Source organism: Pelophylax lessonae (assembly GCF_965119305.1).
Source record: "Pelophylax lessonae genome assembly, chromosome: 4".
NCBI lineage: Eukaryota > Metazoa > Chordata > Amphibia > Anura > Ranidae > Pelophylax > Pelophylax lessonae.
In genome coordinates, this window is record NC_138771.1 from 610,940,635 (window position 1) to 610,968,629 (window position 27,995).

The following is a 27,995-nucleotide window of genomic DNA, read 5'->3' on the forward strand; positions in this document are numbered from 1 at the left end:
GTAGCCACCTCACAGGCAGCATCCCTGCAGCGAACAGGGATGGGTCGTTCATAGCGCCAGGGCGAACTGTAGCTGAACGCTCGATGGCAGGCTGGGGATCCATCTGGCTTTCAGCCCTGGGATCCAGGGCGGCCAGTCCGAGACCCAGCTCCGCATGATCATCTTCATCCGAAGAACCCTAAACTAAAGCTGACAAAACAGCTAGTAAAGAAAAGAAAAAATACTAAAATAAAATCAAAAAAAGGGTAGAAGGCTGAGACTGAAGCCCCAGCACAGGAAAGCCCGCTACTCCTAAGCTAGGCAAGATCAAACTGAGTTGGGAATGCTGGTGCAGGGAGGTATTGACTAAGGGGACAGCCCCTAGGGGTGTGTCTATGCTAAAAGCTTTTATTATTAACAAATCTTGTTGCCTAGCTACTCCTGCGGAGCAAAGGTCAATACCCATTGGTGAAGACTTGGGAAGGGGCGGCGACTGTCGGAGGACGTAAGAGAAATAGATTTTATTCTTACCATAAAATTATTTTCACTGACAGACACAGCTCCATGTCTTCTAGACCCTTTGGCTTTTGCTGCTCGCAGCATAAGTCCTAGGGTCTAGAATACATGGATCCATGTCCTTCAGTGAACCTCAAAAAATTTGATTTTTTTTTAAAAAAAAATTTTTTGGGTACAGCGTTGCACACCCACGCAATTGTCTGTTACAGTAAAGCGGTGACAAATCGCAAAAAATGGCCTGGTCATTAAGGGGGAAAATCTGGTCCAAAAGTGGTTAAAGAGCAGTAAAAGGTTATCACCAACTTCTCTAGCTCCTGGAGTTTACTTACATTGGAGGACTGGTAGGTTGTCAAGATTCTGCTCTCCATAGAAAGCAAACAACAAAGATTTCAGTGGCTCTGTAGGACAAATTGAAGATTAATTAGCCCATAGTGCCTACAATCACAGGAGGTCAAGGAAGGCTTTGCGTAATAATGCTTGTCCAGAATTTGTAGATGGGCTAGGCATTCCAAATGGTGCGCTGAATATTACGTGTCATGTGTAGTCACTTCCCTCTGGCTCTTTAACCTCAATACAAAGACTGATATGACCTCAACCAAATCTTTTAGCTCTATACGGTTGTGGTGTGACAAAGTCCGGTTGGCCGCACTTCCATAAAATCACCTTTGATTCAAGATTCACAATGACAATCCACAATGTACAGATGAGGGAATACAGCCTCTCGGCCATGATTAAGGGCCTAGGCTGGCGTGAAATGTGGCAGCTGGTGGCTATTTTCCCTCATCTGTACTTTGTGGATTGTCAAATTATAAAAGGGTGATTTTATGGAAGTGCAACCAACCAGACTTTTCCTCACGCCATGACTTGTGACGAACAGGGCCAGCACCCATTAGTGTACAGTGGAGGTGGGATAGGTGAAGACTCATCTTGAGTGGAGTTTCACTCTCTATGGTTGTTGGAATAACCAAAACATTTTCTGAAGGTATACATCATCATTCTCCTCCTTGATGACCAACTACTTTAGTTACTGGCCTGATTCAAGCATTTGGCCAGAGAGGTGTCAAGTCACCCGACTTACAACTACTACCAAGGCAGCAACTAACTTGGTGGTAAAGATGGTGAGTCAAGATAACAGCCGAGAGGCTTGCAATTTTAAAAGTAAAGCCTCGTACACACGCATCGATTGTTGGCCGTAAATTTTCCGCCAACGTCCGATCGGCCAATTGTCGGCTTGTTAGTAGGATGCTTCCGACAACCGACTGCGACTTTTCGGCCGAACAAAATCTGGTGTGCATGCTATAAAATTTGCTGGCCGTCAGCAGAACGGCCAATTGTTCCTCAGTCAGTACAGATTTCGGCAGACAAAAATGTGATGATCAAGACTGGGCATTCTCAGAAGAAAAAAAACACAAAAAGTAGACCAGAACATGACATCACTTCTGCAGTTGGTTGTTGGCCGACAAAATTCGTGTGCAGTCTAGAGCACATTTCAACCAACACAACAACACTGGACAAAAGACGGCCGATCTATCGGCCAACAATCGGTGCGTGTGTATGGGGATTAACAAGCTGCCAAAACAAACCACTTTGTGAAAACGCTAAAATTACCTGGCTAACTGGCAAAATCTACCAACTCAGAGCAATAAGGCAGAAAATGAATTCAAGACTAAGTTGGAGCTCTTCATTTGGCAACTTTAGGTCATGCAAGTAGTATTGGATCAGTATTGAAGCCAGGTAACTAGTATTTTCAATGGCTCGGCTTTGGCTTCCTACATTTTCACTTGACACCAGTTTTTTAACACAAGAAATCATCAACAGGGATGCTACTATTTGAGACTGTGCCTGCATACAGTATTCCTGCAATTATTCCTTCAATACTGAAGCATTGTTCAGATGCTTCCATATTGAAGTCCCCCCCCCCCCCCCCCATAGGCACTCAGTCTATCAGAATTGGCCAATAAGAATGCATGAGGATGGTGTTTAGCAGAACTACCTACCCATCAGCAGCTTTAAGTAAAGTGAGTTAAGGGCTGCTTTGACTTGACCCCCCCCCCTTCAAACTCCACACTGCCCTCAACGCTCAAGGAGGAGTAGAAAAAAAAAACCACAACACCAAATAGTTTTCGCACAGGCCTTTATTCAGTAGTGTAGTGTGCAGATATGACAGCTTTGCCAGGGGGTAAGTGCTTTCATCCTGTGCGATAGGTCCAATGAACTGGGCAACGGATTCACAATATCACATTTATGTAATCACTTAAACCATACAGACAAAAGAAAAAAAAAATCAGCAGGAGACAAGATGTGTGTGCATTAAAGAGCCTGGAGGACTCTTGAACCTCTAGGAATGGATCCCTCAAGGGACAGCATGTTACCTTCCTTACCAGTTTACAATAAGTGCACCAAATCGGAAGCACTTACTACCCCACCACCAATAGTGGTGGGAAAGGTTTAGGTGCCAGTGTTAATAAAAACCAAAAAAGGAGGACCTCAAGGGGACCAGATCTTCGGTTAAGGGAGGCTCATCATGCACAAGAATGGGGCAGTGACATACAATACTAGTGTTGACAGTAATAAACAGGAGAAGGGCACTGTAAACACTTACCCCCCTGAAATCTACTGGCTGGGCCAGCACTTGGGAACTGAAAAATGTCAAGCTGCCGGCAGTGAGAAAAGCAGGCAACTGAACCTCAGGATGGAACACGTTAAAAATTAACGCTTGGCAATTTAGAAAAAAAATAAAGGCAGTGAACTTAAGTTGAACACAAAACTGCATGTTAGTGTACACAGCTTCATTTTATTAAATTTCAGTAGGCCCCCCCAATACTGAAACTACAATTCACGCTATCAAGAGGAAGTAGACCAGCAAGGTGTTCTATCGACATAACAGTCAATTCCATTCAAAATACCATGAACAGTCTATGCAGAGGACGAGCCAATGACCATTGAGAACTCCAGTGGAGTTAGGTGGCATTCCTAGCACTAACACAATTTACTTTGACATCTAGAACACAAACCCTTTACAGAAGTCAAGTCTCATCTGCTGAAGTAGGACGAGACCCCTTTGTAAACTTCACATGCTATGTCACAAAACAAGAGTCACAATGGCCTGGTCTATCCTTCGGAACCAGTGCAACCACAATGAAAACAATCACCAGAAACAGTTTCAGAACCCTATGAACAGTGTCTAGTGCCGAGGACTTTCAAAATTAGCGCTTCTTCCTATGAGGCTTTAGATGTGAATTCAACCATGAGGGTAAAAAGTTCAGCTCCATATTTTTCATGACCTGTCACCGATTCAGAGGCTCTGCCAATTCTCACAGCGGGAAAGGGGGGCCTGCTGCTTGGTGAGAGGACTTTTATGGCAGGATGAAGGGGAATAAATCTTCATTTGTGTGGGTCAGTGAGTAAACTTATGCGGCTTCTTCTTCGGCCTCCTCTTCAAACTCTCCCTCTTCTGCTGTGGCATCCTGGTACTGCTGGTACTCCGAGACCAAATCATTCATGTTGCTCTCAGCTTCTGTGAACTCCATTTCATCCATGCCTTCTCCGGTGTACCAGTGCAAAAAGGCCTTTCGACGGAACATGGCGGTGAACTGCTCGGAGATGCGTTTGAATAGCTCTTGGATGGCTGTGCTGTTGCCGATGAAGGTGGCTGCCATTTTCAGCCCACGTGGTGGGATGTCGCAGACTGCTGTCTTCACATTGTTGGGGATCCATTCTACAAAGTAGCTGCTGTTTTTGTTTTGGACATTCAGCATCTGCTCGTCCACCTCCTTCATGGACATTCGTCCTCTAAAGACTGCTGCAACTGTTAAGTAACGTCCATGTCTTGGGTCGCAGGCGGCCATCATATTTTTGGAGTCGAACATTTGCTGGGTGAGCTCTGGTACTGTGAGGGAACGATATTGCTGGCTTCCACGGCTAGTTAGGGGGGCAAATCCTGGCATGAAGAAGTGAAGACGTGGAAAGGGGACCATGTTGACAGCTAGTTTTCGGAGATCAGCATTGAGTTGACCTGGGAAGCGCAGACAGGTGGTGACACCGCTCATGGTTGCACTGACCAAGTGGTTAAGATCACCATATGTAGGGGTGGTTAACTTGAGTGTACGGAAGCAGATATCATACAGAGCTTCATTGTCTATGCAGTAGGTCTCATCTGTGTTTTCTACAAGTTGATGGACAGAGAGTGTGGCATTGTAAGGTTCTACCACTGTGTCAGATACTTTGGGGGAGGGTACAACACTGAAGGTGTTCATGATTCGGTCTGGGTATTCTTCTCTGATCTTGCTGATGAGTAAGGTTCCCATGCCAGAGCCAGTTCCACCACCCAAGGAATGAGTAAGCTGAAAACCTTGCAGGCAGTCGCAGCTTTCAGATTCCTTCCTCACTACGTCCATCACAGAGTCCACCAACTCTGCTCCCTCTGTGTAGTGTCCTTTGGCCCAGTTGTTGCCAGCACCACTTTGACCTGCAAGAGAAGACCCAAGTCATGGTTACATCCAGGATATAATACTGCAGAGATGGTTTAGAACAGGGGTCTTCAAACTACGGCCCCCCAGCTGTTGCGGAACTACACATCCCATGAGGCATTGTAAAACTGACATTCACAGACATGACTAGGCATGATGGGAATTTTAATTCCCGAACAACTGGAGGGCCACAGTTTGAAGATCCATGGTTTCGAAAAACATGAAGGGCTCTTTCAAAATGGGCTACCGGGGGGGGGGGGGGGTGTGGAAACAGGCGTCTGAGCCATGTTTTACAGCCCCTTGGCCAACCACCTGAATGCCAAAGCATTTTTAAATGAATTGGACAGGCTGCACTACCTGCATTTTATCGCAGGTCTAATTACATCCACTGCTTTAGGCTGGTCCCAAACATGTTTCATTATTTTATTTATTTTTATTTTTTTTTTTAATGCGACTACCACCCCAATTCATCACCATGTTAATTAAATGGATGTTTCTTCCATAAATTAAACTGTATGGGTTAGGTTGGTCATCAGATTTACCACCATTTTATTTATATCTTGTACTTTGTTATAGACATGCATATTTTTAGGAGATATGTCATGTTCCACAATTAAAGTGGTTGTAGACATTGGATTTAAACAAAAAACACAAACAAGCCTATATTTACCTGACCTGTATAATTGTTTTGCACAGAGTAGCCCTGACTGCTGGGGTCCCCTGCTTGCACTCCTGGCTCCTACGCTTCATCAGGTGCCCCCACAGAAAGCTGCTTTGCATGAAGGCACCTGTGCAGGCTTGCTCCAGGGTCCCGCAGCTGCGTCACAGCTTTTGATTGACAGTAGCAGGAGCCAATGGCTCCTACTGCTATCAATCTGTCCAATGATGGAAAGTGAAAGCAGCTGAGCTGCTGCACATTGCTGAATTGGGCTCAGGTAAGAAAAAGGGGGGGGGGGAGCTACAGCCATAAGGCTTTACAACCACTTGTTGTAAGGGAGGTTGTAAACCCCCGTGAACAAAAAAAAAAAACCTTCACAATGGCATAATGTGCTAGTATGCATCGCATACTACCACTTTAACTAAAAACTGATATTTAGAAGTTCTGCCTCTGCTGTATTGGTTAGTAAGCATTTACCGCTGCGTGAAGGAGCCCTAACAAAACATCACCTACAGGGAAAACCGGACACAAGTTCTACCCATCTAATTTGAGAGAACAAAGCCCAGGGTAGGCTTAAATTCTAGCAAACCTATTGATAAACTGTGCCCTGTCAATTAAAAGTACAGATAAACATAAGGGGTAGTGTGGACCCCTTTTACATTTTAGTTCATACAGAACCACCTCAGTAAAACAAAATGATAAAGTAAAGTAACAGAAAATTTGAGTAAAAAAAAAAAATTACCAAAAACAAAGTTGTCTGGCCTGAAGATCTGTCCGAATGGTCCAGAACGGACGGAGTCCATAGTGCCAGGCTCCAAGTCCACAAGGATAGCTCTGGGTACATACTTTCCACCTAAGAGAAATAAAAGGAGTTTATAAACATGTTTTAGATGGCGAGAAAAAAAAAAAAAAATTGTTACATTTCTATCTCCACTGGGAAAATTCCAATAATTTTTAATAAAAATAATAATATTACTATTATTTTTACTATTAATAAAAAATCATAATAAAAACAATAGTAAAAATAATAAAAAATTAATAATAATAAAATAAATACTATTATTTTTACTATTAATAATTCCAATAATAATATTAATAATAATTCCAATAATAATAATAATACCAATAATATCTTCTCAGTCACCTGGCAAGAGCAGTAAGGACAATGCCGAAAGCACAAAATTAGAGAGTCAATGATACCACTGTACAACTCTTTTGGACAAGTCTGGTGCAAAGATTCCTGCATGAGCGTTAAAACTGCTCTGAATTCAGGTGCAGCACAGCATTGTCAACCCACCATCCCAGGAAGTTGCCTTAGATGGACTTCACTGGCAGGAACAGATATGTCAGTACCATTCAAGGGAACTCTGGGAAAACCAAGTACATGTACACTTCTAATCAACACTTCAAATGCAAGGCCATAGTTCTTTAGGGTGCATTCACACCTGGAAATACACCCCCAGCAGTGGTTCCCGGGATTAGCTGCGAAAGCAAACCCCATTGAAAACAGTGGGAGGATGCCGGCTCCCACAGCCAACTACAGCTACTCACAATTTCTTTCATGCAGCGCTCAGTCCATAAACGTTTTGCCATGCAGAGTATGTAGTACGAGAGTCCAGGACCACAACCCATCAAATATCTAACCAGAAAAGTAGACCCTAGACCAGGGATCCTCAAACTACGGCCCTCCAGCTGTTGCGGAACTACACATCCCATGAGGCATTGTAAAACTCTGACATTCACAGACATGACTAGGCATGATGGGAATTGTAGTTCCTTAACTGGAGGGCCATAGTTTGAAGACCCCTGTCCTAGACCCTTGTGCCATTTAGCTGCTTTTACATCTAAAATGAGGGTTTAACCACTTGCCGACCAGCAAAGTGGCACTGATGTGCCAGATCACGTACCTAGTAAGTGATCTGACACGTCTGGGGTGCGCATGCACGCTGCCTGCTCCTGCTGTGATTATACACAGTGGGAGCTGATCGGTGGGTACCACAGACTCCATATCCGCCAACACCTGCCAACCTTTCGGTACAGAGGGAGAATGGCGGTCTACCTACGTAAGCAAGGCAGATCGCTGTTCTGTCGGTACAGAAGGCATGGATCCATGCCTTCCCCTAGTCAAATCACCTCCCAAACAGTAAAAACACTGGCTTGGCACACAGTTAACCCATGGATCGCATTATCGTTGATATCTATATTGAGCCAGGCAACCCACTGACACCTTTGCCGCCATTGTGCGATGTGCTGGGTGTTCAGTGTGACCCTGTGCCTTTGAGGGGTGGGCTCCCTCTAGTGACCTGTCCTCCATCTATCCCATTAAATGCATGTGCTCTCATTGTGGAGACTCTTTAAAAAGGTAGAGTTAGGAACTGCAGATTACAGGGTGCTTTGCCGCGGCCTGCAGCTTAAGCATGCATTTGCAAATGTGTGCAACCAAACCCCTGTTTTTAATGCATACTGTTAGATACTGTTAGACAGTGCAATTCGGTTGGTCGCTGGCTGGTTGGTAAGTTGTGACTGGAAATCTTAGTTTTTCTTGATCGCACTCCTTTCCAGCCAGTCTCATTAGTACAATGAAAGTGCATATTCTTAGCACTGACGATTATTAGTGTCACTGGTCCCCAAAAAGTGTAGGTGTCAGATTTATCCGCCGCAATATTGCAGTCCTGCTATAAGCCGCTGAGTGCTGCCATGACTAGTAAAAGAAAAAAAAAATACCCCATAGTTTGTAGACGCTGTAACTTTTGCACAAATCAATCCATAAACGCTTATTGGCCTAATTTGTGAAGAAATTTGATTTAAATTTTTTTTATTGGATGTGTTTTATAGCAGAAAGTTAAGAAAAATTTTAAAATGGGTCAGGCTTTTTTGTTTATAGTGCACAAATAAAATACTGCAGCAGTGATCAAATACCAACAAAAGAAAGCTCTATTTGTGGGGAATAAAATGACAAATTTTGGGAGTGTCACATGACCACTCAGTTGTCAGTTAAAGTAATGCAGTGCCATATTGCAAAAATGGCCTGGTCATGAGGGGGGGGGGGGGAATCCCCCGGAGGTCTAGTGGTCAAGGAAAGACCGATATTTGTGCCACCTACTACAGAATGTAAGAATGTAGTCAAAGCCCACCTAATCTTTAAATCAGCTAAATACAGTACATCCCAGGTGAATCAAAGCAAAAAGGAGCGCAAAGGTCTTCTAGCTGGATTTTCTTTAGAAAGCAGCCACAGCCTGATTAGAGAAGCCTGCCCACCCCAGCATGCTGTAGAGAAGGACCCTGGAAGCAGTAGTCTAGCAGTAGGACATGCCCCCTCTAGCTCTGCCATTGGCAATGGACTTTAATGGGCTACAGTACATGTGCATTGCGGTATGTGTTTTGAATGCCATTTAAAATGAATGGCATTAATGCACAACCATGCACATAACAGGTACTACTACCCATTACCATAATGTACTTCTGCAAATAACCTGCTACATAACTACAGCCTTAGTAGAAAAGCCTTTCCCCTTCCAGCATGCTTCAGGGAAGGACTCTGGTTTTCGGCGTTTCAGAAGCAGTGGTCTCTCTGCAGAGGTCCTATATACCACCCTGCTGAGCAAGAGCACTAATCAGCAGGGAACATGTGCTATGCCAACTGCAGAGTAAAGCTGGATACACACTACACAATTTTTAGTTTTTCCTTTAGATTTACTAAACACTTTCAAGTGCCCTTGCACCACAGTTGAAGGTAAATCTAAAGGAAACTGAACAAAAGTCGTGTGTGCGCATCTGACCTCTAACCCAGCAGGGCGTGTGTCAGACTGCTACAGAGACACCACTGCTAGAGCTTTCTTTTAGTGGTGATCACCTCTGCGTTTTTTTTATTTTTTTATTTTTTGCACAATACAATTTCGAAAAAAAAAAAAAAAAAAAAATTACTTTCTGCTATAAAACAAAAAAAAAAAAAAAAAAAAAAAAAAAAAAAAAAAAAAAATCGAATCTAGGCCAATTACATGCTGCTACACGTTTTTGGTTAAAAAAAAATCCTAATAAGCATATATTGATTGATTTGCATTAAAAAGTTATAGCGTCTACAAACTATGGGATATTTTTATGGAATCTTTTACCAGGAATGGCGGTGATCAGCGACTTCTAGTGAGACTGCGACATTGTGGTGGACACATCGTACACTCAGTGACTTTTGGGGACCAGTGCTAAAAAATATGCACCGTCACTGTACTAATGACACTGGCAGGGAAGGGGTTAACCGTATGCCTAAGGAGTGCTCTGTGTGAGGGATGCTTTCATGGTGGGAAGACAGATCCGTGTTCCTGCATAGAAACCCAGGATCTCTGCCTTGCCACAGAACAGCGATCTGCCTTGCTTACGTCGTCAGACCACTGTTCTGCTTCTCAGGAATGATCGGTGGGTCCCAGCAGACATCGGGTCTGCCAGACCCGCTGATTGGCTCCTGCTGGGTCCAATCTAAGCAGGAGTAGGTCACCGGCGGTGTGCACACGCGCTGCAGACCCAGAAACACGAAATGATGTATGGATACGTGATTTTGGGTAGGAGAGCCACCGCCCCACAATATAGGTGTGTGAAAGAAACGTTATCTGTGCTTGGAATCTCAATCAGCAGGGTACCCCCGATGTCACCTCTGACGAAATGCGTCGGACTGAGTTACGTACACATGCTACTGCGAGACCGATGTTTGGCCATCTTAACTTTGGGAAACCAATCTTTTCTTTAGGACAGGTTTAAGTGTAATATTGTCAATTTAAATGTAAGTGCACTATTACTTTTTTTAATCAACATTACAAATTGTACAGTATTGTGCTTTAGGTTTTACATATACCCAATCACTGAGCACGCATGAGGTTTTGCTGAAGCAACTTCCTGAATTGTTTACCATATCTGCACACTTATCATTTGGAGCCATGTGCGACGAAATCTGAGCTAAGACGACTGGATCAAAGGTCCAATTAAGCGTGTATTGATCTCCCTGATTAAAGGGGGGGGGGGGGTTGAAGGATCACCGGCTCTCTGGTAAGCCACCAGTGTGAATATACTGTGAATGTCACTGTTGTAGCGCCACACTTTTATATGTACGTGGGTCAGTTGGCAAGTGGTTAACATTGCAGGCCTGAAAACCACCACACCGACCCCTCCACCATAATTAGATCAAACTCCCCCAAACAGGACATACCTGAGGCTTCATTGTAGTAGACGTTAATTCTTTCCAGTTGCAGATCACTGTCTCCATGGTAGGTTCCTGTGGGGTCAATGCCGTGCTCGTCACTGATCACTTCCCAAAACTGAAGTAAAATAAAATGAGAATTTAGAGGATAACATACTGTATATTATATAGCAGAAGACCGTAAACATTCTATGGTCCTAAATCTTCAAGAACAGCACAAAATCTGCCGGATTATATAACTTGGGACACGGCCCAAGCCGCCCAACATCAATCTCTGCTATTTTGTATGATGTGGACCTGAAGGAGCTGCAAGAGGTGAAAACTGGCTTTTTATACCAATAACCATAGCAGCTGGGGATATCAAGCAAAATTTATAATTTTCTACATGCATTATGTTCAGGAAGAAATACAATCTTTAAAGCATTTTAAATTATAAATGCGAACTATTGGATACAATTATTTTACATTCAGCTCACGTAGCCAGGAGGCAAGTACAACTCTGCTATTCTACGGTCTCAGATAACTGGGTCATTGCTTTGTTCTAAATACACACGCAACCCGCAGGATCTCAAACTACACACTACTGTGGACCCACACCCCCTCCCCTTTATATTTTTGTCCGATTTTCAGTCTGAAGCAGTGGTCTCCAAACTGTGGCCCTTTGCGTGCCTTTATCTGGCCCTTGGGGCCACGATTTCACCAACAGATGGGGCAACATTCTCCCTGACACCGTTAACTATACCAATGGGGCGTTATTTTTCCCATTAAAAGCAATAACTAATGCAGGGCCATTTTCTACACCCACTGGTTCGGCCCCCTAAAGAACAGTAAACTGGCCCTTTGCTTAGAAAGTTGAGACCCCTGGTCTAAAGGGTCATCACAACACGAAGTCCATTGTACTGCAACATGAATGCTCCCCATATTGACGTTTGGCCTCTGGAAGGTTTTACCCCCTTCATTATCAGGCCATTTTTTTTAAAGGTATGAAGTAAGCGGCATGGCAAGTTTGAAGTAGTATTTTTTTTAATTTTTCCTGCATAAGGTCACCAGTGCCTTACATGGTCATAACTGGACTGGCAGTGATCAGGGATACCGATTGGCGACAGGAACATTTTTTTTTACTTTACATATACTGTCAGAATCACCATTTATCAAGGATTTTTTGTTTGCTTACCCTTTAGCTGTTGCCTGCCATAGAGTCAGTTCACACTAGCGCAACTTGTCAGGCGACTTGTCAGCCTGACAAGTCGCACTCCCTCGCGGTCCATTGACCACTACAGGACTCGTTCTAATAGGAGAGACACAAGTCGCTCCGACTTAGAAAAAGGGTCCTGTACTACTTCGGGGCGACCTTGGAGCGACTTGCATAGACTTCCATTATGTGAATTCCCTGCAAGTCGCTCCGAAGTCATGGTGCATGGTAATGCACAAGTCGCCCCGAAGTAGTAAGGAGTCGTGTCGCCCCAGTGTGAACCGGCTCTAAAAGTATTGTGGGTAGGCAGCAAGTTGCTAAAGTTGAGGGAATGATCTTTATTGCATGCTTACATTCGGCACCATTAATGGTAGCCACAATCTCCTGGGTCCCACTTGGGTCTGTGTTATCCCCTATGCACACTGACTACAGGGGGATTCTCACTTGGCCACCACGGGGGGGGGGGGGGGGGGGGGATTAGGAGACATTCTGAGATTGGACAATTGGAGAATGTTTTGTATTCACTGAAAAATACACAGCAGTCTGAATGGCAGCAGGGCCAAGTGAGCAAACCCCCGTGGTTAGCCGACAAGTGGTCAGTTGGCACAGGATCTGGGATAGCAGCAATGGCTGTAGTAGCACGGACTACTAGAGTTATGGACTAGCACTTCAAAGTGCCGAGTTTGGCTTTTTTGAATATGGTAATTATGGTAATATGGCATTTTTTTAAATCTGGAGAGTTTAAGGTTCCAGTAACCAGACGTGATGTCATGACATCGCTTCTGGGTTACATCGGAGAAACAATCAGAGCCGATTCCGGCTTTGTTCAGGTCTTCAGACAGCCGGTGTATGAGGGACATCCCCTCCTGCTGCTTGTAACAGCCAAGGGGCTGCTTAGCCGCATCAGTTATTACAAGAAAGCTGACAGTCTGCTCAAAAAAAAAAAAAAAATGGTACTGGGGTGATGTCTGTAGCTGCAGGCATCACTCCGGTACAACCACTTGAAGCAATAAAATCGGTCATATCAGCAAGTTTGTGGCTGTTATCGTGAATTTCGGCCTCCGATAATTGGCCCCACTGATAATCGGTCGATCCCAAGTATGCCACACATTAGGCCAAGCTGAACCAATGCAAAAATCATACCTGAAGTTTATCGTAAAGTGATCACACCCGTATGTCCACACCTTTTATTTTCCCTATTCCTACACCAAGGACATTGGGCTTTTGGGACCGAAAAAAGCAGCACACACTATATCCAATCTTGTCTCATTGCCAAGACTGTTGCCGAGAAAGGAACCTGTGTGTTGTAAACCATTGCTATTAAAATGAATTTGGTGAAAAGCAGCCACTATGCATTTTAAACGCCTCTTCCATGGCTACTGGAAAAAGAAGCTTCTTCCTGGAGTCTGCTCTACACAGCCAATGTGCAGGGAACCTCTGCAGGGTTCAATCCATTCATCCTTGTAATGAAAAGAGAAGGGTGGGGGCCCAGCACAAGCGGCACAAACATTCCTCAATGCAGTCAGGTTTAGAGGGCAGGCACGTGAAGAAAAGGCATAATTCGTTCTGATTACAGAACAAGTCGACCTCCATAAATAGGATGAAGACACCAGGAGCCAAATGCACAAACGGCAACGCATGATAACCCGCAGCACCCAATCTGAATGATGGTTGAGAAGACTGGTATTTTTTTGGCAATACAATCAACCATTTCACTTCAGTAGGTGGATGTATCAGTACATTTTGAAAGAAAAACCAGTTCAAACACCGTGGTGGTGGCTTCACAAGATGTTAGATACCAGCTCCTCATAATTTCACTCCAGTGTACTCTGGCAACATCGTAGATGGGGCAGGATCAGAACGGAGATGGCAACTGTTCTCAGGCATGTCCCCTTACATATCCCACAGTGCAGTCAAGTACCTAAGACCACCAAGTACCCATACTGCATTTTTGTGAAGTGGAGGGTATGCAAGCCTAAATCTTCCTCAAAGTTTAGGACAACAATGCTTGCCACCACATTGAGGGACTCAAAGTATGGGAGTGGAACAACAACGCTAACATTAGGTACTGCTGCCCAATACTGCCATTTGTATGGTATTACCCACAGAAAGTACCTCCTAACAGGACAACCAGATACCCACACTGCATAATGGGATGTGGAAAGTGTCTAAACCTGGATCCAGTTCAAAGTTAAGATGGCATAGTGCTTGCCACCACGTTAAGGGACTGCAAAGAAGCATGAAAGTAGAAAAACTAGGGGCCAATATAGGCTTACATTTACTGCTGCTCAATACTGCCATTTGTATGGAATTACCCAAAAGCAGGTACCTCACAACAGGACAACTTTTGGCGCTTTTACACTGCATGGAACCGAACGGTTCGGCTCACTTTTGTGCTTTTCCACTGCTGGTACGGTGTAGGAACGGTTCGGCGGCGCTTTTCCACTGCATGGAACTGAACGGTACGGCTCTGAAAAACAGTACCACCTCGATTGTGGTTCCAAGAGGTACCATATCCCACAATCCTTTGCATGCAGTCACTACTAGCCACTGATTGGTCAGAGAATCGTTGTTATTCTACCCACTTAACTTTAGTACTACTTTAGTGGAAAAGCAAACCATACCCGTACCGTACCGAACCGTTCCAACAGTGGAAAAGCAAACCGGGCCAAGCAGGGCCGAGTAGAGCCGAGCCGGTACTTGCAGTGGAAAAGTGCCATTTGTTCCCACAATGCATAATGAGGATGAGGGTCTGCCTGAGGTTTGATCTGGCTCAAAACCAAGATTTAGGGGCTCCAAGGAAGCACAGAAGTGGACTAACTAGGGGCCAATATATACCTATATTTAGGACTGCAGTTTTTGTATTACCAAGTAACCAGTGCCTTTAACCACTTGCCAACCTCTCCGCGCAGATTTACTGCGGCAAGGCGGCTCGGCTGCGCATAATCACGTATATCTATGCAATTATGTACACGCTGCCTCGGCGGCGCCCGCCGCTGGAGCCACGCCCCTGCTGCGATTAGACAGTGGGAGTCAGACCGCAGGAGGAGCAAGCTTGATCACTGCCAGCCTCCCACGATCTTCAGAGAAGCTGACAGAAGAGCCGCCTGCCTATGTAAACAAGGCTTATGTAAACAATGCAGGCGGCTCTTCTGTCAGACAGGCAGAGAGATTGTGTACACCGATCTTTGCCAATCAGAGCCCCCCCCCCCCCCCCCCACAGTTAGCAAGCCAAGTAGGCATACATTTAACCCCTTCCCTGCCAGAGTAACTTACACACTAACAGTGCATATTTAGCACTGATTACTGTATTTAATGTCACTGGCCCCCAAAAAGTGTCAATGTCAGTTAGGGGTCCGATCTGTCTGCCGCAATGTCGCAGTCCTGCAAAAAAAAAAAAAAAAAAAAGTCCAAAAATCTATCCCGTAGTTTGTAAACGCTACAACTTTTGCACAAACCAATTAAAATACGCTTTTTGGGATTTTTTGTTACCAAAAATATGTAGCAGAATACAAATGGGCTTAAACTTATAAAAAAATTGGATTAGGAATGTTTTATAGCAGAAAGTAAAAACTATGGTGTTTTCTTCAAAATTGTCGCTCTTTTGTTTATAGCGCAAAATCTAAAAACGGCAGAGGTGATCAAATACCTCCAAAAGAAAGCTCTATTTGTGGAAAAAAAAAAAAAAAAAAGGACATCAATTGTATTTAAGTACAGCATTGCACAACCGCGCAATTGTTAAAGTAACGCAGTGCCGAATCACAAAAAATGGCCTGGTCATTAAGGTAAGGTAAAACCTTCCGGCGCTTACGTGCTTAAGGAAGGTGTGTACCTCAATCTCCTCAAGGCCATTTTGACGGACAATCAGGTGTAGCCATCAGAATTTTTACGCGTTACTTTAAGACCCAGTCCACACTAGCGCGACTTGTCTCGCGCTCCCTCACAGTCCATTGGCTGCTACAGGACCCGTTCTAATAGGAGCGACACAAGTCACTCCGACTTAGAAAAAGGGTCCTGTACTACTTTGGGGCGACCTCGGAGCGACTTGCATAGACTTCCATTATGTGAAGTCTATGCAAGGTCGCTCCGAAGTCGTGGTGCATGGTAATGCACAAGTCGCCCCCGAAGTAGTACAGAGTCGTGCCGCCCCAGTGTGAACCGACTAACACGATTAGCAAAACAATTTTTTGGGCACAGTGTTCATTTGTATGCTGAATGCCAATACGTGAACAGCTGCCATCCTTACTCCACACATCAGCTTTCTTGTACTAGAAACCAAATTTACATTTAGGAGTTTTCCACAAGGATCTGGCATTTAAAGTAACCAGAAATGTTGTAGAAGGTGGATCTTTCCTACTGCAATCATACAAGGCACTTCAGTTGCTGTTATCCAGTCATGTCCATTACTGGGGGGAGGAAACTTGTGTATTGGTATGAGAAGGAATCCCAGTGACAGAACACAGGAAATTAATCCCAATCCCAGAGGGAGGATGTTTAGATATCTGAAATAAACACATTCCTGAAATGTCAAAGCTACCGCCATATTCTAATACAGAGCCCAAAGAAATTATTCAGGATGACCAGGATTTAAGGAAAGATTGGAATTTTGATGTTTCTTTAACAGTCGTGCCAATTGTCGAATCTACGACTAGCTGTAGTTTTTCCAGCATCAGCCACCCCATCCCCCAACCAGCGTTAAAGGAGCCGTCAAACACTGACTGGATGTGGGTGTAGACGCTACTGCAAACAGCCATTATCTCTGTATAATAAAGCTATGCAACAGACCTGAAAATATTTGCATTGAGGCTTAGCGTGACATCCTGGTCATTCAACGACCGAACGAGGAGGGCGTTTAGGAGAGCCAATTATACAGTCATTTGCAAACAGCTCACATCTGTTTTTGGAGGATGATAAAACCATAAACAGCTGAACGGCTTTGTCGATAAGTCCAGACCTCACCCTAGATGACAGATTAAGGTCCAGCAGCTGTGCTGGGTTTTCATAGCCATTGTCCCCCAATACAGTGAGTTATGAATGATCAATAGTATTGGATCCTATACACATGTCCAATGTCTACGCTAATCATGAAGGCCATTTTATGAATAGCAGTATAAAATGGAGGTTCTCATGGCAACAAATTTAAATCCTAGTGATCATTTTCCCAGTGCAAGTTGGACTAGTTGCTATAGAAACAGCCCCATTTTCACAATCTACCTTCGAATAGGCATTCCCGATTTTAACCAACCGACCTAATCAAAGCAAAGTAACCCTTAAAACCACTCTGCTTATAATTTCACCAAGGTCTTTGACCACTACAGGTTAGGACACTGAGAAAAGCACAGTGCTCTTTACTAGGCTTTATTAAATCACTAAGGGATCCATCAAGTCCTCATTTTAAAGGAAAGGTTTCTTCGTAGAAGCATGGATGATGCCACTGCTGACTAATACAAATAATGGCTGTCATACTGACCCTTGTACTTTAATATCTAGGCAAGAAATACTTGAACCACAGTTCATAGACTATGGGCACAACCACACCAAATCATAAAATATAGTATTTTATTTAATTTGGTGTGGTTGTGACCATAAAGTCCATGAATTGTGGTCCAAGCATTTCTTGGTTAAATATAGAATTCCTTTGGACGTGGCACAGTGGGAGGTTTATGATTAATGGTTGTCCATTGTGCCTCCCCATGGTTTCCTGTAAAGCCTCGTGCACGCATCGAAGATCAGCAGGGAATTTTCGTCTGATGACTGATCTGCCGATTTTCGTCTTGTTAGTATGATGCTTCCGACAACCGACTCTTCGGCCGAAAAAAATCTGGTGTGCAGGTTATAAACTTTGTCCGCCGTCAAAACACGGCCGATTTTCGTGCAGTCAGTACAGATTTCAAAAGGGAAAAATCTAATGAGCAAGACTGGGCATGCTCAGAGAAGAAAGAACACAAAGAAAGCAAACCAACACATGACATCACTTCTGAAGTAGAATTTTGTCGGGCGAGAAAATTTGTGTGCAGTTTAGGCACATTCCAACCAACAGACACCACTCTGGACAAAAGACGGACGGTCGGCCAATAATCGTTGCCTGTGTACTAGGCTTAAGTTTTACTTCTAATATCTTGTACTTCAATAGGTCAAGTCAATGAACCAATATAGAGATAAGGAATCTGACTTGAATTAGAGCCCCCACCCAACATGCATACTTGCTTCAGTTCAGTTATTCAAAGTACTGGAGGGGTTTAGTATAACAGATAAGTGGCATTTTGAAGGCAGCACTGGAAGCCCTCAATTTCTAAGGAAAAGGATTACCTGGATACAATTTATAGAAACCTAGAATGTATCCCTGGTAAGGGAACACGCATGGAATCCAGTCTAGTGAGCCTGTACAAATCCAAGTCACCAGCCATTCCATGACACACGAGGCGGCATTTAATGAAAGCTCTACTATTCCAACATGGAGAATACTGCAGGTTACCCCAGCACACAGAAATGGGCTAAGCAAAAAAATTTAGACAATACTGAATTTGTTTGTAGGATATGAGCATGCCAAGTGAGCCATTAAAAAGCGACTCGTTCTTAGGAGAAGGCATTGAATACTATGGACTAGCTCTAGCTCTGCAACCTGAGGCAGGAGCGGTCATGAATACTCTAGGCTCTGCCAGAGTCTAAAGCAGGGAATCTTAACCAGGGTTCTGTTGAACCTTAGAGTTCCTTCAGTGGTAGCTTGAGCCGTAGCGAATCGACCTCTAATCTTATGGCGCCCCCCCATAGTTCCAGGTCCAATGCCACTTGGCAGAACCAGTGATATGACACCACCGAACATTTAGCAGTCTATGGCATTCTGAAAAGAGACCTGAAAATTATATACTGTTCAAAATTTGAATTATAGAAAACTGCATACAAGACCTGAAAATATTTCACGGGTTCCTCTGGGGTAAAAGGGTTGCGAAAAGCTGGTCTAAAGCTTTCTTTGCCTGGACCAACCACGATCTGCAGTCAGGTCAGATGCTTTTAAGTTTTGCAGCACATTTGTAAAGTCTGGAGAACCTTGCTAAAAGGCACTTAAAATGCAACTACAGCAAATCTTTATCTTTGGATCTTGGGCAGGTCAATGAAATATGAATACGGTTCTATTTCAGTGTGATGCACCCTTATTTCCGCTCACTAATGTGCCAACATGCATGGAGGTGAGCTCGATCCTCCAGGAAGCAGTTGACTGAAAAGAACAGACCTCTACTGACATTGGATTTCCAATAACTACTGTCAAACTTGGCAAAGATTTCAGAAACAGAGCGAAATGCTCATGTCGGCCTCCCTGCCCACTGTAAGGATCTTCACTTTTACTATTGTAGGTCTTGACCTGTCCAAGCCATTCTGCAAATACCAGGGCTAAGGTTTGTCCTCAAAGTCTGTGTGATGGTATAGCAACATTGGAAAATCTCTGGATTATAGAACAAGAGGTAAGATCTGAACATGGAGAATCCTTTAAAAAATGAACTTCTATCACAAGTAAATAAGCTGTGTCTTCATGCCCCTCTGCCGTCTCTTCATGCCCCTCAGCTTGGAGGGAAGAGAGTAAATTTCTGGATGGCACGAAGCAAGTGCAGCAGATTTTTGTGAGATAACCGCATTCTGGATCTGAGGTGGTGCCATCACCGGTTCTCCTGCAGCGGATTTTCCCACAGTCTGCTTCTTCCGCACTAAGTTGGCTGGAATTGTTAACCAAAGTGCATCAGGTATTGCGAATTGCACAAACGTATTTGCAAATAAAGATTTATTTAATTGGTTTCGGGAATGATATTTTTACGACCCCACATTTACATGCGTCAGTTGATCCTTGAATTTTCACAAACTCATCTATTTCACATTGCAAACATAGGGTTAGAGTATTTTAGACATTGCCTTTAAGAATTCTTTTTCTGCTCTGGGTAGGCAAACGGCACCGTCTGCTAATGTACATCTGGGAATCCCAGGGTAACACCACTGCACTTCAGTTCCAAGCTTTCACAACCATTTGAAGGATTGTATTCCCACCCCAGTCAGAGTATAGCACCAAGTCAATTAAATTCCTGGGATGATGATTTGGCTACGTAACGGAGGGGGTTGTTAAATCAGTTTCAGCTGCTTTGGTGTTCTAAAATTAACAGGGGTACCAGATGGGCAACAATGAGACGACCTCCAAAACCGAATGGTTTTACAGGTGGAGGCCACTGAATCCCCCGCCCCCCCCCATTCATCTTATCTGACTGTTTTTCACTGGTTTTGCATTTGGCTAGGGTCAGTGTCACTACTGGTAGCATGAGGCGATACCTGGACCCTATAGAGGTTGCAAAGGCATTTTAACTGCACATCAATATGTGCCATTGCCAGAAGGTTTGCGGTGTCTCCCACCAGTCTCAAGAGCAGGCAGGAGATTCCAGAAGACATGTTAGTCTCCTGTCCAGCTCTCCCAGAGCCGTAGAAGGTCCTTAACCCATCAGCAGGACCAATATCTGCTCCTTTGTGCAAGGAGGAACAGGATGAGCACTGCCAGAGCCCTACAAAAGGACCTCCAGCAGGCCACTGGTGTGAATGTCTGACCAAACAATCAGTAACAGACTTCAGGATGGTGGCCTGAGGGCCCAACATCCTCTAGTGGGCCCTGTGCTCACTGCCCGGCACAGAGGAGCTGGATAGGCATTTGCCATTGAACACTAGAATTGGAAGGTCCACCACTGGCACCCTGTGATATTCACAGATGAGAGCAGGTTCACCCTGTGCACATGTGACAGACATGAAAGGGTCTAGAGTAGCCGTGGAGAACATTTAAACACTTATTATACACACTCAGGTTGAACTGGTGTCCATACAAATATACATCTATAATGCTGCCTGTAAAATTGTTCAGCATGACTGGTTTTGTGGTGGGTCAGTGATGGTCTGGGGAGGCAGATCCATGGAGGGACACCCAGACCTCTACAGGCTAGACAATGACACCCTGACTGCCGTTAGGAATCGGAATTAAATCCTTGGACCCATTGTCAGACTACACTGGTGCAGTGGGTCCTGGGTTCCTCCCGGTACATAATGCCCAGCCTCATGTGGCGAGCCTATGCAGCCAGTTCCTTGAGGATGAAGGAATGGATAACATTGAATGGCCCCCATGCTCACCTGACTTCAATCCAATAGAACACTTCTGGGACATTATGTTTTGGTCGATCTGACGCCACCAGGTTGCTCCTCAGTCTGTTCAGGAGCTCAGTGATGCCCTGGTCCATATCTGGGATGAAATACCCCAGGACACCATCCATTGTTCGGCACATGCCCTGATGTCAGGCATGCATACAAGCACGTAGGGCGATACAAACTACCGAGTACCATTTTAAGTTGCTGCAATGAAATTTCAGCAAAATGGACTAACCTGCTGTATCATTTTTTCACTTTGATTTTTGGGGTGTCTTTAAATTCAGCCCTCTGTAGGTTGATTTTTTTCTTCATCAAACGAGGTGGCAGCCTTTCCTTTCTAACACATTACCCAGTCCATATCAGTATATATATCCAGCATGAGATTTTTTTTTTCCCCATTGAGATCTGATGCGTTTTCAAAGCATTCCTTTAATTTTTTTGGAGCAGTGTATATTCATTTTTCCCAGGATACATCACTAGAAAAGACCAGGGCAGTGGTAAGAAATCCCACCTGGGAAACTCCACTACTCAAAACACTGACAATACAGTGGGTAAAATATCAACTGTGGATGCAAAAAGCCAGCCTCTCTTGACCAGGGGTCCGTGGAACCCAAAGGTTCCTCAAGAGGTTGCTAGGTGTACTTCCCACCAAACCCAATATTTTTTTTTTGGCCCTACCTCCCTGAAGGTGGTATCTGCAAATTTTAGATGCTCGCCCATCCAGTGGATTCAGCATTGTGCTGCTAAGAGCCTCTTATTCCCTGCCGACACTTTTTTGGCACTTTTCCACTGCAAGTACCGGCTCGGCTCTACTCGGCCCTGCTTGCTTTTCCACTGCTGGTACGGTTCGGTTTGTTTTTCCACTAAAGTAGTACTAAAGTTAAGTGGGTGGGATAACAACGGGGTGGGTGGGATTCTATGACCAATCAGTGGCTAGTAGTGACTGCATGCAAAGGATTGTGGCATATGGTACCTCTTGGAACCACAATCGAGTAGGTACTGTTTTTGAGAGCCGTACCGTTCGGTTCCATGCAGTGGAAAAGCGCCGCCGTACCGAACCGTTCCTACACTATACCATGCGGTACCAGCAGTGGAAAAGCACAAAAGCGAGCCGAACCGTTCGGTTCCATGCAGTGGAAAAGCGCCAGTCCCACATCATCAGGTTCTCTGATGTCATCTTCCAGGTTCAGCAGGCTTGTCTCTTGAAGATGCAGATAGGCCCAGGCCCAGGCCCATCCCCTCCTTTCCTTGAATGAAAGGCTATACCTCCTGGGATATGCGACGTGCATATCCTGGAAAGCACAGCACGCCTAAGGTGAATGACGAGCATGGGGAGGCAGGACTGCACATTTTTACCAAACAAAATGGAAAAACACAAACAGCACAATACTTCTGCAGAATGGGAAGAGGGGTGGAATGGAAGGAAGGTGTGGAAGAGTATGAAGGTAGGCAATGAGCAATTTTTGCCACTCAGAAATCACGGACATCAGCTATCTAAAGGAGGCAGTTTTTCCTACTGGCCACCAATATAAGGAGTAGTCAACCCACTGACCAGCGTGTACTGAGCAGTAGACATACTAATTATTGGGCAGGGTTTCCCAAAGATCTGTCAAGGGTTCCTCTGCATATAAATTGCTAAGGAAGGCTGCTCTACACCTTCATTCAAATTTTTGATGCATTAAACCAGCCATTTTTATTTAGGGTGTCATGGAACCCTGTGGTTCCTAAAGCCTAGTACACACGCAATGATTATCGGCCGACCGATCGTCCGCCTTTTGTCGAGAGTGGTGTTTTGTTGGTTGGAATGTGCCTAGACTGCACACGAATTTTCTCGCCCGACAAAATTCTACTTCAGAAGTGATGTCATGTGTTGGTTTGCTTTCTTTGTGTTCTTTCTTCTCTGAGCATGCCCAGTCTTGCTCATTAGATTTTTCCCTGTCGAAATCTGTACTGACTGCACGAAAATCGGCCGCGTTTTGACGGCGGACAAAAATTTTATAGCCTGCACACCAGATTTTTTTCGGCCGAAAAGTTGGAGTCGGTTGTCGGAAGCATCATACTAACAAGCCGAAAATCGGCAGATCGGTCGTCGGACGAAAATTCCCTGCTGGTTTTCAACGCGTGTGTATGAGGCTTTAATCGGCGTCTGATGGCCCACCTATTCTCAATGGTGGCTTCATAGTTCCCAGGCCAACACCACCACTTGCTAACAACGTGACACCAAGTATCTTTAGCTGTCCAAGGTTGGCATACCAAGCACCACTAAGGATATTCTTCCTACTGACCTCCAATAGAAGAAGACATTTTCCTATTGACCCTGGATACATTTTGGTAAGTTTTCCTCTAGTCCTGAAAATTATTTTAGGGGTTCCTTTGTGGTAAAAAGGTTGCAAAATGCTGCATTAGACCTTCCTTTTTCTCCCATAAGGAAGTCCCAGCTATCACAGCATGTAAAAACATACAGACTATCTATACCAGCCTCTGAACCCTTGAAATAACTTTCCCCGGCCTCAGGGAACCACTGCTAAAAGTTATACCTCCTGATACATAAAAGTGAGGATGAGTGGGAAGAATGCTCCTTACACTTGTGGTCACCTGGAAGAATTACCCTCCTACAGATAGCTAGAAAGATCAATGGCGTAATTGGAAACTTATTAAAAAAGAAGAACAGCGCACACATGCAAAAGAAATGACTATCAAATATGAAGACAATCCATAAATAAAAATGGGGACTTGGTCCCACCATATGGCCATTTCGTGCTCAAGCCCACCACTGCGTCAAAGTACCCCATTATCAGTGGGACCTTTTTGCTTGTGTAATTGGAAACTTATCTGAGGCAGAAATTGCTCAAGGAACCCCTAGCAATGCCTGGAGGAACCCTAGTTTCAATATAGTCTACAACAGGGGTCTCCAAACTTCCTAAACAAAGGGCCAGTTTACTGTCCTTCAGAATTCAGAAGGGCAAGTAAGTGTCAGTGGTAGGCATCCTGCCCTCCATCCTTGACGCCAGCGGCAGGCATTCTGCCCCGAGCGTCAGATAAAGGCAGGCAAAGGGCCGGATCTGGCCCCCGGTCCACAGCTTGGAGACCACTAGTCTATACATTCTGAATGCCAGTCCTACATTGATTTCCAGTGGGAAAGAATGCCCCCCCCTAACAAGGATCCTTGGTATTAATTGAGAGGGACACCCTCAGGCTACCAATGCAAGATAACTATATGTGAATGTTGGCACCGCATCCGCCACTCATCCATTAATTTCTAGTTGCCGTTCACAATTTGGACGACCGCCCCACTATCTCGTAAATGACTTTTCATGTACTATAGATTAATAGGTGTATATTTAGCTTTCACACAGGCAGACAAGCAGTTAAGTAGTTCCACGCCTGCCTTGTCACTTAGTGCAGTGACACGGGTCCAACTCATTCCTGCTCTTGTGTGCGTCACCTGACACCGGTGCGGCCAGATCCGGCCACCGAGGGTGGGGGTGTGCCGGGTGAGGCCTTCTCATGTGCAAAGATCTATGATTAAGCACACGTCTGCTGCATCATAAAACGCCTCTCTCCTCCTGTGCTATTAAATAGCAAGACCAGCCCAGATTTAAAAGGCATTAAAACCAAAAGCCGCAGCCCTTTTCTCTGCCATGGAACCACGCCAGGGGCCCCGGCATCCTCCATGGACCAGACTAATCAGCTGTGTATAGAGGCCTCTGTATTTTCTCCTCTATTCCCCATCTGACATTTCAGTGAATGGACAATAGCAGCGTCTAGAGGGAGGCAGACAGCACCTACCACACCCAGCTGCATTGCTGAGGGAAGAGGCGTCATTGCATTGCTGTATGTGGCCAGGCACAGCCACCCCTTCCCTTACCGGGAACAAGGACAGTCATGTCTGCTACGGGGGGCCTTCCTCATTCACCATCAAATCACCAGACCACCCCGGTATAACCCTAGGCGGCAGGACCATGGCTGAGTGGAGCAGGCTATACATGGGGACAGGATTGACATAACTCAGACCAATATCCAATCTGACCTCTCTATAGACGATCGATGAGCTGAGTTACCAATTCCCTAATACAGGAATGCCCACTATGTGGGGGGGGGGGGGGGGTTGGGGGTGAGGGAACCTACATAAGAAAACACCGACACCTAGCCTGTCTATGAATGCAGATACATGACCCACCACTGAGTCATACATGACCCACCACTGAGTCATACATGAACACCACCGCACAGAAGATCTCCGCAGGTGGTGGGGAGCCACGCAACAGCGACATGAGAATCCACCTTACACTGCTATAGCACCAACCTATTCCATGGTACTGTACACAAAATCCCAACCCACACAGCTATAACACCAACCTATCCCATGGTGCTGTACACAGAACCCTAACCCACACTGCTATAGCACCAACCTATTCCATGGTGCTGTACACAGAACCCTAACCCACACTGCTATAGCACCAACCTATTCCATGGTGCTGTACAGAGAACACTAACCTATACTCCTATAGCACCAACATATTCCATTGCGCAGTATGGAGAACACTAAGCCACACTCCTATAGGTTTTATATATAGGACATGATTTTCCAAACAAAATGACATTGCTCCCACACGACAAAGTTTGTTCAATGCACCATATGCTTTCATCGATCGTTCTACTTTCCTACAATTGGATTTTCTGTCCAGACCGATTAGAAGTTCATTACATCGATCGGCCTTACAAAAAAAAAAAAAAAAAAAGGGATCACTGACAGTATTTTTAGTTTCCATAATTCATAGATGAAATCTTATTCTGTGAAGAATCAATCGCTGCATGTATGGCCACCATAGGAATGCACGCAATAGAAAGCTAATGGTGGCCATACCCGCAACAATCTGATCTAATTATTCTTGACAAAATCAGAAAATTTAAATCGGATCTATGAAATATCGAAGATTCAGCGTGCCATTCATTTTGAGTAAAACCTATCAGTTTGATTGAAAGTTAAGCTGTTCAGTAGCGTAAGAAAGTAGATTGATCGTTATGACGGTTAGGCGTACGGCCAGCTGACTTTTACTGGACAGCAAACCGATGGTCAATAAAATCATGATTGCATTCGATCCAACTGGATTTTCCATCTAGACCAACGTCGATGAACATATCGGTTCTGAGCAAAAAAACAAAACAAACAATCGATGGCACAGTATGCATCTTTTTGATAATTTATAGGTTGCGATCATATTCAATTCTGTGAAGAATTATTCGATCAGATTGTTGGGTATGGCCACAATTATGAAGAGAACTATGTACATAATGTAAGCCAAAAAAAAAAAAAAAAACACATTTAAAAGAGTGGGATTGAATATAAATGGTTATGGTTGGCCATAGATGGTGAGATAAAACCAAGTGATCGATATCTGACTGGACATTAATAGAGTGCGACAAAAATGACACGGCTGAGCAGTGAGCTTCTGAAAGTGACAGTTAATTGATCAGTAGCATCAGAAAATATTAAGAAGATGATCGTAAGAGGTTGATTGATGACATTTTTTCACACCTATACACGTAGATCACGTTCGATCGATCCTGTACAACCGACTTTCTGTCACAACTGATAGGGACAGTATCCATCAATCCTCATCTATTGGCTGTGGCAGCAAAAAAAAAAAAATCTGAGACAAGGTTGATCGATGACGTTTTTTACACCCATACATGTAGATTGCATTTGATCGCCCCTGAACAATCAACTTTCGGCCACAACTGATAAGGAGTTTCTATCGATCTAGTGGCTTTGGCAGCAAAAAATAAATAAATAAATAAATAAAATAAATCCAATACAAGGTTGAGCGATTACTTTTTCAGGCCCATACATGTAGATTGCGTCTGATGGCCCTGTACAATCCAATCTGATCAGCCCTGTACAATCGATTTTTTTCTGCCACAATTGATAGGGACAGTATCCATCAATCTATTGGCTGTGGCAGCAAAAATAAAAAAATCTGATACAAGGTTGATCGAGGACGTTTCTTTTTTTCACTCATACATGTAAATCACATTCAATCAGCTCTGCATAATCTTTTTTTTTTCTGCCGCAAATAATTGGACAGTTTCCACCAACCGGAGGCCAATTGTCAGGAAAAAAAAAAAAAAAAAAAAAAAAAAGATCGTCTGGGGGTCATTCGATAGCATTCATTTTTCCACACCCTTGTGAATCACAATCAATCTACATGTAAGGGAGTGGAAAAACACCATTAATCCATCCTAGACAATTATTTTTCCTACCACTCCCGAATGATTGAGTCGATTGAAACTGTCACTGAAACTGTCACTCACCCTGAAACTGTCACTCACCCTGAAACTGTCACTCACCCTGAAACTGTCACTCACCCTATCGATCGCTCCGTTTTATTGCACCTTATTTGGCCACCATATTTTATTATTATGGCTGCTCAGCCCCATATTACATCTATTGGGATCCACAGAGTAATCAATAAATTGTATCAGAAGATCCGGAGTCTAGAAGGAATGATTTACTATTGGTGATCATATAGAATTCTATACTGAGGTGCAGTACCAGTGTCCAGCTGTAGGGGGCGGAGTGACAGCTGTTTCCTCTATAGACAGTAAAGCGATACAATGTATCCACTCCCCCCCATTAGGAAGTGCATGCCAGCCAATCCCCCCTCGGCTCACCTTGGCCCCGATCTGGTTGCCGCACTGGCCTGCCTGCAGGTGCACGATCTCCCTCATGATGCCGCTGTGTTGGGTTCCTACAAGACAAGCTGTCAACGGCGAATCCGGAACCTTCTGAGAACCCCCGCCCTGCTTCCCTGGGCTTTTATACAACAT

At 44.4% G+C, this 27,995-nt stretch overlaps 2 protein-coding genes across 2 annotated transcripts in view; one reads left to right on the forward strand and one right to left on the reverse strand.

The window, feature by feature from the left end:
• The window catches only part of LOC309553574 (A.superbus venom factor 1-like), a 1,719,715-nt gene that overhangs the window by 134,310 nt on the left and 1,557,410 nt on the right, over nucleotides 1–27,995 (forward strand). The gene's annotated exons all lie outside the window — the stretch shown is intronic.
• Nucleotides 3,264–27,994, reverse strand: LOC309553578 (tubulin beta-4B chain-like). The gene is made up of 4 exons (XM_082254853.1): nucleotides 27,840–27,994; nucleotides 10,817–10,925; nucleotides 6,365–6,475; nucleotides 3,264–4,963 (listed from the first exon to the last, which is right to left on the reverse strand). The coding sequence occupies exons 1-4, from the start codon at nucleotides 27,894–27,896 to the stop codon at nucleotides 3,906–3,908; spliced, it is 1,335 nt and encodes a 444-aa protein (XP_082110979.1). The 5' UTR covers nucleotides 27,897–27,994; the 3' UTR covers nucleotides 3,264–3,905.

Bases quoted from the DNA above. Each gene is read 5' to 3' on its own strand.
- LOC309553578 (XM_082254853.1), bottom strand. From the start codon at position 27,896: ATGAGGGAGATCGTGCACCTGCAGGCAGGCCAGTGCGGCAACCAGATC. The intron at 10,926-27,839 runs GTGAGCCGAGGG...ATTTTACTTCAG, and splicing joins GCAACCAGATCGGGGCCAAG to TTTTGGGAAGTGATCAGTGA. The intron at 6,476-10,816 runs GTATGTCCTGTT...TATTTCTCTTAG, and splicing joins CTACTACAATGAAGCCTCAG to GTGGAAAGTATGTACCCAGA.